The 13,405-nt window shown below is 50.0% G+C and overlaps 1 protein-coding gene across 2 annotated transcripts in view; it reads left to right on the top strand.

Annotated features, from left to right (window-relative positions):
- Positions 1 to 13,405, top strand: part of LOC140409038 (embigin-like) — a 108,231-nt gene that overhangs the window by 54,569 nt on the left and 40,257 nt on the right. For both annotated transcript variants that reach the window (XM_072497075.1, XM_072497076.1), the window contains exon 6: positions 4,522 to 4,795. In XM_072497075.1, the coding sequence (XP_072353176.1) occupies positions 4,522 to 4,795 (274 nt within the window). The remainder of the gene's footprint in view (positions 1 to 4,521; positions 4,796 to 13,405) is intronic.

Below are 13,405 nucleotides of genomic sequence, written 5' to 3' on the forward strand. Positions count from 1 at the left end.
TCGAGATCCTCAGGGATAGGCTAGCTGGTAGTTTCACTAGTGAGGCATTCACTCAGAGAAGGGCTCTGTGTCAGGGAGGGTTCCAGCGGCTATGGTGCATGTGTCATTTGTTTGGGGTGAGCTGTGCTAATCCCCTGCTTCCTTAATTTAAAGAAGAATTATCTTTTTTGTGACAAGTAGGCTTACATTAACACTGGAATGAAGTTACTGTGAAAATCCCCTAGTTACAATACTCTGGTGGCTGTTCGGGTACACAGAGGGAGAATTCAGAATGTCCAATTCACCTAACAAGCACGTCTTTCGGGAATTATGGGAGGAAACCGGAGCACCTGGAGGAAACCCAATCAGACATGGGGAGAACATCCAGTCTCTGCACAGACAGTGACCCAAGCTGGGAATCAAACTTCGGACTCTGTCGCTGTGAAGTAACAGTGCTACCCACTGTGCTACTGTGCTGCCCTTCACTGCTGTGGGGTCTCACATCTGAGGAGTGCACTAAGGAGTGCCAACATTTGGTGGACTGGCGATTTGAGCATGGCCCATCCCCATCCCTTTGATGATACTGCTGGGGTATGAGCGTTTCCAGCAGGGAAGCGGGTGGATTCCCACATGACCAGAGCACATGCAAGACAGTCAACAGTCAGCTGCAACTTACAGGAGCATGTAATCTGTAGCTAGGTGTTGGGTTTAAATGATTGTATAGCAGCAATGGGGGTCTCAGCCTGGGCACTTGCTCCTGAGGGGGACACCCAGAGTCTACACTCTTGCACAAAGTCATTCCCCACTTCTCTGGACATACACCCACCAGCAAACCCAAAAGATTGGGAGTTTTCTTCCCTTCTGCTCCCATGGCCATGGTGCCTGTGTCCCACTCATAAATACTTGCACCAATTCACACCCGCATGACTCTCGGCTGAAAGGGCTGGAATATTGCAGAAGAGTGGAGCATCGGACTTCAAGACCATTAATCATATATATTAAAATCCGAGGTACATGCCACTGGCACAGGGCATGTACCTCGTGGCCACTGCCAACGGGAGACCAGCCGCTGATCCCATTTTCAGGCCAACGTTTGATTCTCCGCCGGATGCGGAAACCTTCTATCAGCGGCAGCCAGCAGAGAATATGCCTATGCATTTAAAACTCTGGAGAAAACTCCTTGGATTTCAAAATGATCAAATAAGACTGCCTGATTTGAGATTGTATTGGCAAATTCCATGATCAGTTTGTGGAATGTGCACATTACATTAGTAAAACACAGCTATTTTATTTTATACAATAAGTTTAAAATATATATTTCTGTTGTACAAAAAAAAAGTTTTGAGCAGCTTATTTCTGTTCAATAAGGTTTTATATTGTTTTGGGAGCAGTTTCTTTTAAAAGTAGATTTGAAGGAGTGGAGCCTTTGAATCAATTTTTGTCATTCAGTCGTCTCTCTCATTTGTGGGAAACAAGATTTATTTCTTCTTCTGCAACATTTTGGTATTTATAATTGCTTCCATACAAATGTATTTTTTATCTCCTCATTAGAACGAAATAGGTAAATATTTTAAAATCAGCAGTTAGGAGTTGTTGATATTCGAGCCTGAATAAATATATATATATGACCCCTGAAGCTATTGATAACATTTGCTCTATATCCCTTGATACCCTTTGCAAACAAAGGTGAAAATGGTGTTGCAGTTTATTGTTTGCCTTCTCCTGTCATGGTGTAGTAATTTTCTTCTTCGGGGCAAGTCCTCCACTTATTTTGCCATGCCTCACAGTCTTGCGCTTTCCTCCTCAGTTGTTCGGAGGAAACCCGCCTCCCACTTTCCATTTCATTGAGCAAAAGGATGAGAAAAATGAGTACATGAGGTGTTTTCTCCTTGCTGTTTCTTGAGGCTCTAACTCTTCTGCCATCACCACTGAAAATGCATTCATTCCACTCAGCCCATGACTCATAGTCTTAAGCATGGAACATGGAACCCTTACCTGGGTCTGGGGTGACTGACAAAAGGGCAAGAACTACCCCCACCCTACCTCACTCTGAAATGATCTGCTGCTTTTCTGTATGGTAAAACGTCTTACAACACCAGGTTAAAGTCCAACAGGTTTATTTCGAATCGCTAGCTTTCGGAGCACAGCTCCTGAGCTACGCTCCGAAAGCTAGTGATTCGAAACAAACCTGTTGGACCTTAACCTGGTGTTGTAAGAATTCTTAGTGTGCCCACCCCAGTCCAATGCCCGGCATCTCCACATCATGGCCCTTCTGTATGGCCTAATTATCGTAAAGATCTCCTTCGATACCGATAACTTTTCTATAAAAAAATGAAACTCACAGTTCATAGCGAAAAGAATGGCTCAACAAGTTTCACATTTTAAGACATTTGCTGTAATAAAAGAATAAGAATACTATTGACTAATCACTGACTTGGCAGGGAATTTATACGTTCAACCAAAGAATGGAATACCTACTTCAAAATTTTAGTCCAACAGAAAAAACGCATTTCACAGGTAGACGTTACACTGTTAAGCAGACATTCAATTCTCCCAAAACTGGTCCAGAAAGATTCTTAGCTCCTGAGGGTTTACTTCTGTTATTTTTTCTTTTCCCAGACTAGTAACCTCTAACCCTAGAACTGTCCTTCATGGTGAGAGTATTGCTGGAGATCCTTCCTTTAGCACAAGTTAAGCATATCTTCCACCTTCTTTTGAACACCTCGTGAATTTGATCGTTTTAATCCAAGCATGAGCTTCTACTGGCTTTCCAGTGTATTGAACCACAACGTCTATAGGCCTGTAGCTGCTCTTTCCCTCCCAGACCTTAGCGGACTAACTTGCCAGTGATACTTTGGGATATCTTAGGAATGCCTGTAACCTGATAATAAAGTCTGGCAACCTGAGTCACATGGGCCTTGTATCCAGGTAGAGGTGTTGAATAGCTATCCTTAAGACCCCAATTTTATTTTATCCTGGAAATAAATGGGTGGACAGCTTAGGCACAGCTGTTTCTCCTTCTCAACACTTTTCTGGGACTTTAAAGACTCAAGTCTGTTCATATTTAGCACACAGGCTGTTGCTATTGTCTCTGAGCATAAACACTTTGCACTTTCTCCCCTGTAAAACAACCTGGGCCTTTGTAGTCTCTGACAATTAAATCTCCTAGTTTTACTGTCAGGCAGACTTCAGAATAGGTCACATGACACCCTTCATTTTATCCTAAATGAAAGATACAGGGTGGGATTTTCCGTTCCCCACCACTAAGTTTGGGAATCCCGGACAGGCAGAGCATCCCTAGTTGGGCGAAAAGAGGGAGTGGTGCCGGGCGGCAGACCTGTCTACAGTATCCCCTCCTGCCTGCCAGCTGGAGCAGGCTTCCTGCCCCCTGATGGTCAAAAAGCTGATTTGCATTGATTTGAATGCAATTAATGGGCTAGAAATCCGAATATCACCCAATATCCCCCACGGTGGGAACTCCATTGGGCGGGCCTTGATGTATTCCAAGCTCAGTACTGGTGTGATGGACCCGAAGGGAGTCAAGGAGGTTAGTCCATCGCTCATGTGTCCCTCTGTTGATGCCGGGCTGCAGATGGAGTGTCCCCCAAGAGTCCCGAGGGTTGAGTGGGCTCGAACTGTGGGTAAGGGGTTGAAACCGGGACCCTCCCCTGGGATGGGTGCCCTGTGCCTAGGCTGCCCCTTCCAGCCCTGGGCAACCTGAAGATCACTCTTGTCATGGTGATCTCAGGAAGCCTTCTGTTTAAGACCTTCATCCTGGTCTGACCTGTTTAAACACTGAAGTTACCTTCTCACTCTGTACTACTCTGCCTGACAACTGATGAGCAGCCCAGACAGTTCAGTCAAGAATCAAGCAAGGAACACTTTCCTTTTCTTCACACCTGCTCCCTCAGTCCTATATGTTTGAAACTGCTGCTTTTTAAAGTGTCAGAACCTTCCTAAAAAACCTACAACACTTGAAGGGCTTGAAATCCCCCCAAATCCTTGGAAATACTAAGCATTCATTAAATTTCACAGTGCAGTGCCATTAACTAGTCTTTGATTGACAGCTTAATAGTTTTAACACAACAACCGGAAGTTTTTTTAAATCTTTCCCTTCAAAATTGAATGCATCCAAAGTGCCCTCCATTGAACCTAACTGTCATGCTTATAAACAGTCTTATTATGATTGACAACTTCTGGCCATTTCAAAGCCATTTGTACCTGCAGACCGTCCATAGCATTATTGAAGTGATCAGCAACTGCCAATCATAACAAGAATGTTATTCGCCCCTCTCTCTCCCCAATACTCTAATCTTCCTCAGTGCAGTCTGATAAAAGACCACCACAGTGCTGTGAATGCTGAATTTGTTTGAACATACAACTTTCTATGAACAGGAAATTATTGTATTGGTGTTTATGGCATTGGGACTGTGGCACTATTGTGGTATTCCAAGAGTACCAAGGATGAACATCTTCACTTAAATTTCTACCTAATATGTAAGTGCTAAAATGGTTTTCTTTTCTTTTTTTATATTCATCTAGGCCCTGTGTAATGAAACAGGAGACCAATTTTACATCCATAGTAATGGCAACAAATCATCACTTTTAATAAAAAGTCTGATAATGGATAACACCACTTACTACCACTGTGATGCCGTCTATGAAGTAGGGTTCAGTAGTCTCCGGATTCACCTGAAGGTTAACAGCCTACTCGCTGCTATCATACCATTTGTCTGTATTGTTGCTGAGGTGCTTGTATTAGTTATCTTCATCCTTGCCTGCGAGAGAAGGATGAAACAGAAGGACGATCTTGCCGGTAAGAGTTCAGCAATTTTTGCATTTTAACCTTTATTTGAAATTGAAACAGAATCAATTTTTGAAGCTGTATTTTTCAATTAAAATCTGCAATATTGTTTTGTGACTATTTTGTTAGCGTGACTCAATAAAAACATTGATGTGGAAAACTGATTAACTTTATTTGGCTGAGCAAAAAATTGTGCAAAAATAGCACCTATTCTTAAAGGGATGAAGCTGATGAATGAAGAAAAAGGGATTGTCTCACTTAACCCAAGACAGATAATGTTGCTGTAATTCTTTACTGAATCTTGAAAACTTTAGTCATATGAGCCAGTTGGCGCTTGGCACTGAATCTTTATCACCACTTCTCCATATGCCCCCACAAGAATAGATTGGATCAGATGCATGTTTCCAATAACCCATCAGGGATGCTACAGGGTAATAATGTGAGTTTTTAGCATGAAGCCTTGTTTGTTTGCCACTATAATATATTGTGAATTCACGGGTCCAACTCACAGCCGTTGAGAATAACACAGAAACCTATCTCTCTAGTGCTGCAGAAATTATACCTCTCATTACCCATGGCATTTGCCTTGCAAAGCAGGTCAGTGTATCTAAATATTAATTGGTAGACATGGGGCTGGATTTAAACATTTATGTCTTCATCTGATGTAATTTAGGATTCTTTATTTGACATAGTTTGCAAAATTCTTCCCTCCTTGTCAAGAACAGTACATCAACAAAGCTGTCTATTAATTTCCACAAAGCATTGGGCAGAATTTGATTCCGACAGAAAACTCATGTGTAACTCTCCGATTGCACAGTCCAGTTCCCTCACGGAACCTTTCCCGAAATAAAGTGAATGGATGTCACTCTGGCAGGGCGGGGCCTCTTTAAAGGGCACCCTGATCAATGCTTCAGCCTAAGGACCCCTGGTCCACATCAGGGAGGTCTCAGGGGCTCTCCCCCATTCCGACATTCATTGCCCTTGAAATTCATCACTGGTAAACCCCCCCCAACATTCAGCACCGGCAGAACTCCCCTGGACATTCATCGCTGGCAAAATCGCTCCCCCCCACCCCCATCACCGCCGACATTCATCATCCTCAACCTGCCCTTCAATGTCCACTCTCACCCGCCACACATATATGCATCCCACCCTCCTCCGCCAATGGGGCTCCCACTCGGGTCTACTCCTGGCACTTTCCCTTGGCACGGGTTGGCAGCGCCAACCTGGCTCCCACTTCCCCCTGGTGACTATTCTTTTCGCTGCAGCCCCAGTGGGGTCCCCTCAACTGACCTATGTCTGGCCAAACCTGTTGTAAACCTCGCCAAAGTGACATCACGTCGACGAGGTATGAATGTTTAGCGACAGAGCATCATTTGGTGGTGGAGGGGGTGTTGGCTGCTAATTACATGGAAATGTATTAAAATTTATGAAAATGTGGTTCTTGTGACGTCACTGGTGAGGGATGGGGAAAATCGGGAAATGTGATCTCTCCGGCGACAATTGTATTTCCTGATTCCCGTGAGAATTTCCACCCTCGCCGCTGATCCGTGGGCGGCGAGGGTGGCTCAAGATTCCGCCAAGTGTTTCTTCCCCCTTGACCTCACCCCAAAGTCACTAAAATCCTTATCCATGGTTTTGGAAGAGCATTCCAAAGCTTGGTCAAAAAGTGTTTTATGGGGGTGGATTCCCTGTAACGCTGTAATTGTTTTCTCTTCAGGTAATTATCCAATTTCCTTTTGAAACCCACAATGGAATTTGCTTCCAACACACTCTCAGGCAGTGCATACAAGACCTCCAACAACTTGCTACATAAAAAAGCATTTCCTCATGTCACCTTAAGTTCTTTTGCCATTCACCTTAAATCATTGTCCTCTTTTTGGCAACCGTTCTACCAATGGGAACATTTTCTCTCCAGCTCCTCTTACTCGACCCTTCATGATATTGAAACCCTTTATCAAATTTCCTATCAATGTATCCTCTCTGGACTTCCGGGTGCGGCTATGCAGAGCTAGGTCGCATGTTCGGTATCTCCCGCTTGGAACGGACTTTGGGCTCTTTACAGGGCCCCCACGGCATTTGTTTGACCTTTCCCGGTGTGGGAAGAAGACTGCAACATTCCCCCGACAGTGTCCCCCAGGAATGGTATGTCTCTTGGTTACCAGACCCGGCAGAAACAGTAAAAGATTTGGCTGTAACTGCAGGATAAACAGAGCCTCTTCCAGCAGGCAGGCGGGGGAAGGGCAAGCTTAAAGCTGCAAGCTGACTTGAGGGCCTTTATTAAAGGGGAATTCTAGCAGCAGAGGGAACAACAAAATATTTACCAAGGCCACTGAAGAAGCGGGGTCGAGGCTTCCGGTGGTGGCCATGGAGGAGTTGGTCGCGCATTCGGCAGCTCCCGCCTGGAACGGATTCTCAGACCTTTTTCAGGAGTTTCCACAGACTTTTGGGGGCAGATTGGTGAAGCGAACACTGCCAAAAGGATTCCATCTCGAGACTTCCGGTTGCGACTATGTGGCGCTAAGTCGCACATTCGCGGCTCCCGCAAAAACGGACTTTTGGGCTCTTTTCAGGGCCCCCAAGGGCACTTTTCCGACGTTTCCCGGTGTGGGAAGGAGTTAATAATAGCTCCCCATCAGTATATGGCTTTAACTAGGAGCGGGGCAACAAAAAAGGTGGTGGTGGACCGGAAGAAGGGAGGGAAGAAGGACAAAATGGCAGCAGGCGGAGACCAGGCAGCGTGGAGGCAGTGGGTGGAGGAGCAACAGGAGGGTATCCAGCGCTGCCTCAGAGAGATTAAAACGGACCTGCTAGAGTCGATGAAGGCTTCTATTGATAAGCTGCTGGAGACACAGACGGCCCAGGGGGTGGCAATCCGAGAGGCTCGACACAAGATCTCTGACAATGAGAACGAGGTCTTAGGCCTGGCGGTAAAGGTGGAGGCGCACGAGGCGCTCCACAAGAAATGGCAGGAGCGGTTCGAGGAGATGGCGAATCAGTCGAGGCGGAAGAATCTGCAGATTCTGGGCCTCCTCCGGCGGAGGGGCTGGAGGGGCCGGACGTGAGGGCCTATGTAGTCACCATGTTCAATTCGCTGATGGGAGCGGGGTCCTTCCAGGGGCCCCTGGAGCTGAAAGGGGCCCATAGAGTGTTGGTGAGGAGGCCCAAGGCTAACGAGCTTCCGCGGGCGGTGCTGGTGCGGTTCCATCGGTTCGTCAATCGGGAGTGTGTGCTCAGGTGGGCCAAGAAGGAGAGGAGCAGCAGGTGGGAGAACGCGGCGGTTCGGATACCAGGACTGTAGTGTGGAGATGGCGAAGAGGAGGGCCGGGTATAATCGAGCAAAGGCGGTGCTGCACAGGAAGGGGGTGAAGTTTGGCATGTTGCAGCCGGCGCGACTGTGGGTTACCTACAAGGACCGGCACCATTATTTTGAATCTCCGGAGGAGGCGTGGGCCTTTGTTCAGACCGAGAAGCTGGACACAGACTGAGGGTTGGGATGGGCGATTGGGGACTGCGGTGGATATGTTATGCCTATTTTTGGTTCGGTGGGGGGGTCTTTGCATTGTTTTGGGTTTCTTTTTCTCTGTGTTTTTCTCTTTCGGGTTGGGGAGGGTGAATGGGGCGGGTTGGGCACTGTTTTGGTTGGTGGCGGGGCCTGGTAGGTGGAGAGCGCGGGCTTTTTTCCCGCGCCGAAAACTGGGGGGGACGGGGCCAGGGCGGGGAAGCGAGGATTGTTTCCCGCGCTTAGAACGGAGGGGGGAGGGGGAGAGCCTGTGGATGGGGAGCAGGAGAGGAGGGAGTGCCACACAATGGGAGGAGTCGAAGGGGAGGCGGGAGTGGCCGGGGTCAGCAGGAGTCAGCTGACTTGCGGAAGCGCAATGGGGGGAGTAAACCAGTTAGGATGGGTCCTAGCCGGGGGGGGGGGGGGGGGTTGGGGTGGGTGGGGGTGGGGGGGGGGGGGAATCGAGTTGCTGCTGCTAAGGTCAAGGAGGAGCTGGAGCGAGTTGGGGGGGTCGAGACGGGAGTATGCCGCTGTGGGGAACGGGCCGGGTGTGGGGTGCGGGCGCGTGGTTGGCCGAGGAGGGGTCATGGCTAGTCGGCGGGGAAGGGGGGGCGGGTAGCCCCCTGATCCGGCTGATAACCTGGAATGTAAGGGGACTGAATGGGCCGGTTAAGCGGGCCCGCGTGTTCGCGCACCTGAAGGGGCTCAAGGCGGATGTGGTTATGCTCCAGGAGACAAACCTGAAGGTGGCAGACCAGGTAAGACTGAGGAAAGCGTGGGTAGGTCAGGTGTTTCATTCGGGGCTAGATGCCAAAAATCGAGGGGTGGCCATCTTGGTGGGAAAGAAGGTGTCATTCGAGGCGTCGAGCATTGTGGCAGATAATGGCGGTAGGTACATAATGGTAAGTGGTAAGTTGCAGGGAGAGAGGGTGGTACTGGTCAATGTGTATGCTCCGAACTGGGACGATGCGGGTTTTATGCGGCGTATGTTGGGTCGGATCCTAGACTTGGAAGTGGGGGGCCTGATAATGGGGGGAGGCTTTAACACGGTGTTGGATCCGGCACTGGATCGCTCCAGGTCTAGGACGGGTAGGAAGCCGGCGGTGGCTAGAGTGTTGAGGGGATTTATGGACCAAATGGGAGGGGTGGACCCTTGGAGATTTGCAAGGCCGGGGGCTAGGGAATTTTCATTCTTCTCACATGTCCATAAGGCTTATTCTCGAATCGACTTTTTCATTTTGAGTAGGGCGCTGATAGCGAGAGTAGAGGATACCGAGTATTCGGCAATAGCCATTTCGGACCACGCCCCGCATTGGGTGGACTTGGAGATGGGGGAGGAGAGAGACCAGCGCCCGCTGTGGCGCTTGGAGGTGAGGCTGTTGGCGGACGAGGAGGTGAGCGAGCGGGTCCGAGGAAGTATAGAGAGGTACTTGGAGACCAACGACAACGGGGAGGTCTGAGTGGGGGTGGTATGGGAGACTGAAGGCGGTGGTGAGGGGAGGAAGGCCCAGGGGGCGGTCTACGAGTATGGGGAAAAGGCAAGCCGGATGCTGGCACATCAGCTTCGGAAGCGGGACGCAGCTAGGGAGATCGAGGGAGTTAACGACAGGGGAGGGAGCGTGGTGCGGAGTGGGGTTGGCATCAATGGGGTCTTCAGGGACTTCTACGAGGAATTGTACCGATCCGAGCCCCCACGGGAGGATGGAGGGATGGGCCGTTTCCTGGACCAATTGAGGTTTCCAAAGGTGGAAGAGGGACTGGTGGCGGGACAGGTGGCCCTGATTGGGCTGGAGGAGCTGATCAAAGGGATAGGAAGCATGCAGGCGGGGAAGGCACCGGGGCCGGACGGTTTCCCGGTCAAGTTCTATAAAAAATATATATGGACCTGTTGGGCCTGCTGTTAGTTAGGACCTTTAATGAGGCAAGGGAGGGGTGGGCTTTACCCCCGATGATGTCCCGGGCACTGATCTCCTTGATCCTGAAGCGGGACAAGGATCCCCTGCAATGTGGGTCTTACCGACCGATTTCCTTGCTAAATGTAGATGCCAAGGTGCTGGTGAAGGTCTTAGCCACGAGGATTGAGGATTGTATGCCACAGATCATCCATGAAGACCAGATGGGGTTTGTGAAGGGGAGACAGTTGAACGCGAATGTGCGGAGGCTTTTGAACGTTATCATGATGCCGGCGAGGGAGGGGGAGGCGGAGATAGTGGTGGCGATGGACGCTGAGAAAGCCTTCGATAGGGTAGAGTGGGGGTACCTGTAGGAGGTGCTGAAGAGGTTCGGGTTTGGGGAGGGGTTTGTCAGGTGGGTTAGGCTGTTGTAAGAGGTCCCGATGGCGAGTGTGGCCACAAATAGGAGGAGGTCCGAGTACTTTCGGTTGCACCGAGACACGAGACAGGGGTGTCCCCTGACCCCCCTGCTCTTCGGACTGGCGATTGAACCCCTGGCTATGGCACTGAGAGAGTCGAGGAACTGGAGGGGGTTGGTGCGGGGTGGGGAGGAGCATAGGGTGTCGCTTTATGTGGACGACCTGCTGCTGTATGTGGCGGATCCGGTAGGAGGAATGCCAGAGGTAATGAGGATCCTTTGGGAATTCGGGGACTTTTCGGGGTACAAGCTCAATATTGGGAAGAGCGAGCTGTTCGTAGTTCAGCTAGGGGACCAGGAGAGAGGGATTGGCAAGCTCCCACTAAAAAGGGCGAGAGGAGCTTCAGATATTTGGGGGTCCAGGTGCCCAGGAGCTGGGGGGCCCTGCATAGGCTTAACTTTACAAGGCTGGTGGAGCAAATGGAGGAGGAGTTCAAGAGGTGGGACGCGTTGCCGCTGTCCCTGGCGGGTAGGGTGCAGTCAATCAAAAGGACGGTGCTCCCAAGGTTTTTGTTCCTGTTCCAGTGCCTCCCCCTGTTTATCCCGAAGGCTTTTTTCAGGCGGGGTAACAGGAGTATAATGGAGTTTGTGTGGGCGCGAGGGACTCCGAGGGTGAGAAGGGTGTTCCTGGAGCGGAGTTGAGATAGGGGGGGCTGGCGCTGCCCAACCTCTGTGGGTACTACTGGGCCGCCAATGCGACAATGGTGCGCAAGTGGGTGATGGAGGGGGAGGGGGCTGCATGGAAGAGGCTGGAGATGGCGTCCTGTGTGGGTACGAGTCTGGGGGCGCTGGCAACGGCGCCACTGCCGCTCCCTCCAAGGAGGTATACCACGAGACCGGTGGTGGTGGCGGCCCTCAAAATTTGAGGGCAGTGGAGGCGGCATAGGGGGGAAGTCGGGGCCTCGCCGTGGACCCCATTACGGGGGAACCACCGGTTCGCCCCAGGAAGAACTGGTGGAGGGTTTTCGGGGTGGCACAGGGCAGGGATATGAAAGTTGGGGGACCTGTTTGTCGACGGGAAGTTTGCGAGCTTGGGTGAGCTGGAGGAGAAGTACGGGCTCCCCCCGGGGAACACCTTCAGGTACTTACAGGTAAGGGCGTTTGCCAGACGGCAGGTGATGGAATTCCCGCGGCTACTGCCACACACAGTACAGGACAGGGTGCTCTCGGGGGGTGGGTGGGAGTGGGGAAGATCTCGGAAACTTACCAGGTGATGCAGGAGGAGGAGGAGGCCTCGGTGATGGAGTTGAAAGGTAAGTGGGAGGAGGAGTTGGGAGAGGAGATCGAAGCGGGGACGTGGGCAGATGCCCTAGGGAGGGTGAATTCTTCCTCTTCGTGTGCGAGGCTCAGCCTCATACAGTTTAAGTTGCTGCACAGGGCACACATGACCGGGACAAGGATGAGCCGGTTCTTTGGGGTGAGGACAGGTGTGTTCGGTGCTCAGGGAGACCAGCAAATCACACCCATAAGTTCTGGGCATGCCCAGCGCGGGAGGAATTTTGGAAGGGCGTAGCGAGGACGGTGTCGAGGGTGGTAGGATCCAGGTTCAGACCGGGCTGTGAGCTCGCAATATTTGGGGTGGCAGAGGAGCCGGGAATGCAGGAGGCGAAAGAGGCCGGAATTCTGGCCTTTGTGTCCCTGGTAGCCCGGCGAAGGATTCTCCTTCAGTGGAACGATGCGAGGCCCCCAAGCGTGGAATCCTGGATCAGCGATATGGCAGGGTTCATTAAATTGGAGAGGGTGAAATTCGCCTTGAGAGGGTCGGTACAAGGGTTCTTTAGGCGGTGGCAACCGTTCTTAGACTTTCTGGCAGAACGATAGACATTGGTCAATGGCAGCAGCAGCTCGGTGGCGGGGGGCGCGGTTTACTTTATTTTTGTTTATGTTATTTACACTGGACGGTCTGAGGGGGTGTATACACCTGTTGTGTTAAGTCGGGGTGTTAATGTTAATTTATTATTTAGGCATGGGGGGGGGAGGAGTTTGGGGGGTTGCTTTTTTTTAGATTGTATTTTGTACTTAACCCTGTTGGGTTCTTTTTTCTTTCTCATTTTGTTATTGATATTTTATGAAAACCTTTAATAAAAATTATTTTTTAAAAAATGTATCCTCTCTAAGGAAAAGAGCTCCAGATTTTCCAATTTATCTATTCTACTTAAATCTCTAAGACCGTTTTCTCAAATGTTTCCTGCACCCCCTCCAGTGCCTTCACATCTTTCTGAAGGTATGCAGAACTGGACACAATGCTCCAGTTGAGGCCAAACCAATGTTTTATTAAGGTTCATCAGAACTTCCTTGCTTTTGAAATCTATGCCTCTATTTATTAAGCCCAGATTCCCTTATGCTGACTTGGCCGCTTTCTCAACAAGTGGTCATCTTCAGTGGACGATAAACCATGCAGATATAAAATGCAGCAATTCACACTTCTTTGCTTTAAATTTCACCCGCACTTGTCTGCTCGATCTACCAGCTTTTCTATGTGCTTGTGAAGTCTATCAGTTTGCAGTACTTCCAAGCTCCCTGTCAGCTACAAATTCTGAATCCCTAGATTCCCAATAGTCAAGTCATGAGGCGACAAAGGGATGGATGAGGGTTTCAGCAATAGGTGGGTTGAGATGGAGGCAGAGGCAGGAATGTGGGGCGTCATTCTCCGACCCCCCGCCGGGTCAGAGAATGGCCGTTGGCCGCCGTGAATCCCGCCCCCGCCCCCGCAGAAGTCTCCGGTACCAGAGATTGGGCGGGAATCGGGC

Source organism: Scyliorhinus torazame, chromosome 3 (assembly GCF_047496885.1).
Source record: "Scyliorhinus torazame isolate Kashiwa2021f chromosome 3, sScyTor2.1, whole genome shotgun sequence".
NCBI lineage: Eukaryota > Metazoa > Chordata > Chondrichthyes > Carcharhiniformes > Scyliorhinidae > Scyliorhinus > Scyliorhinus torazame.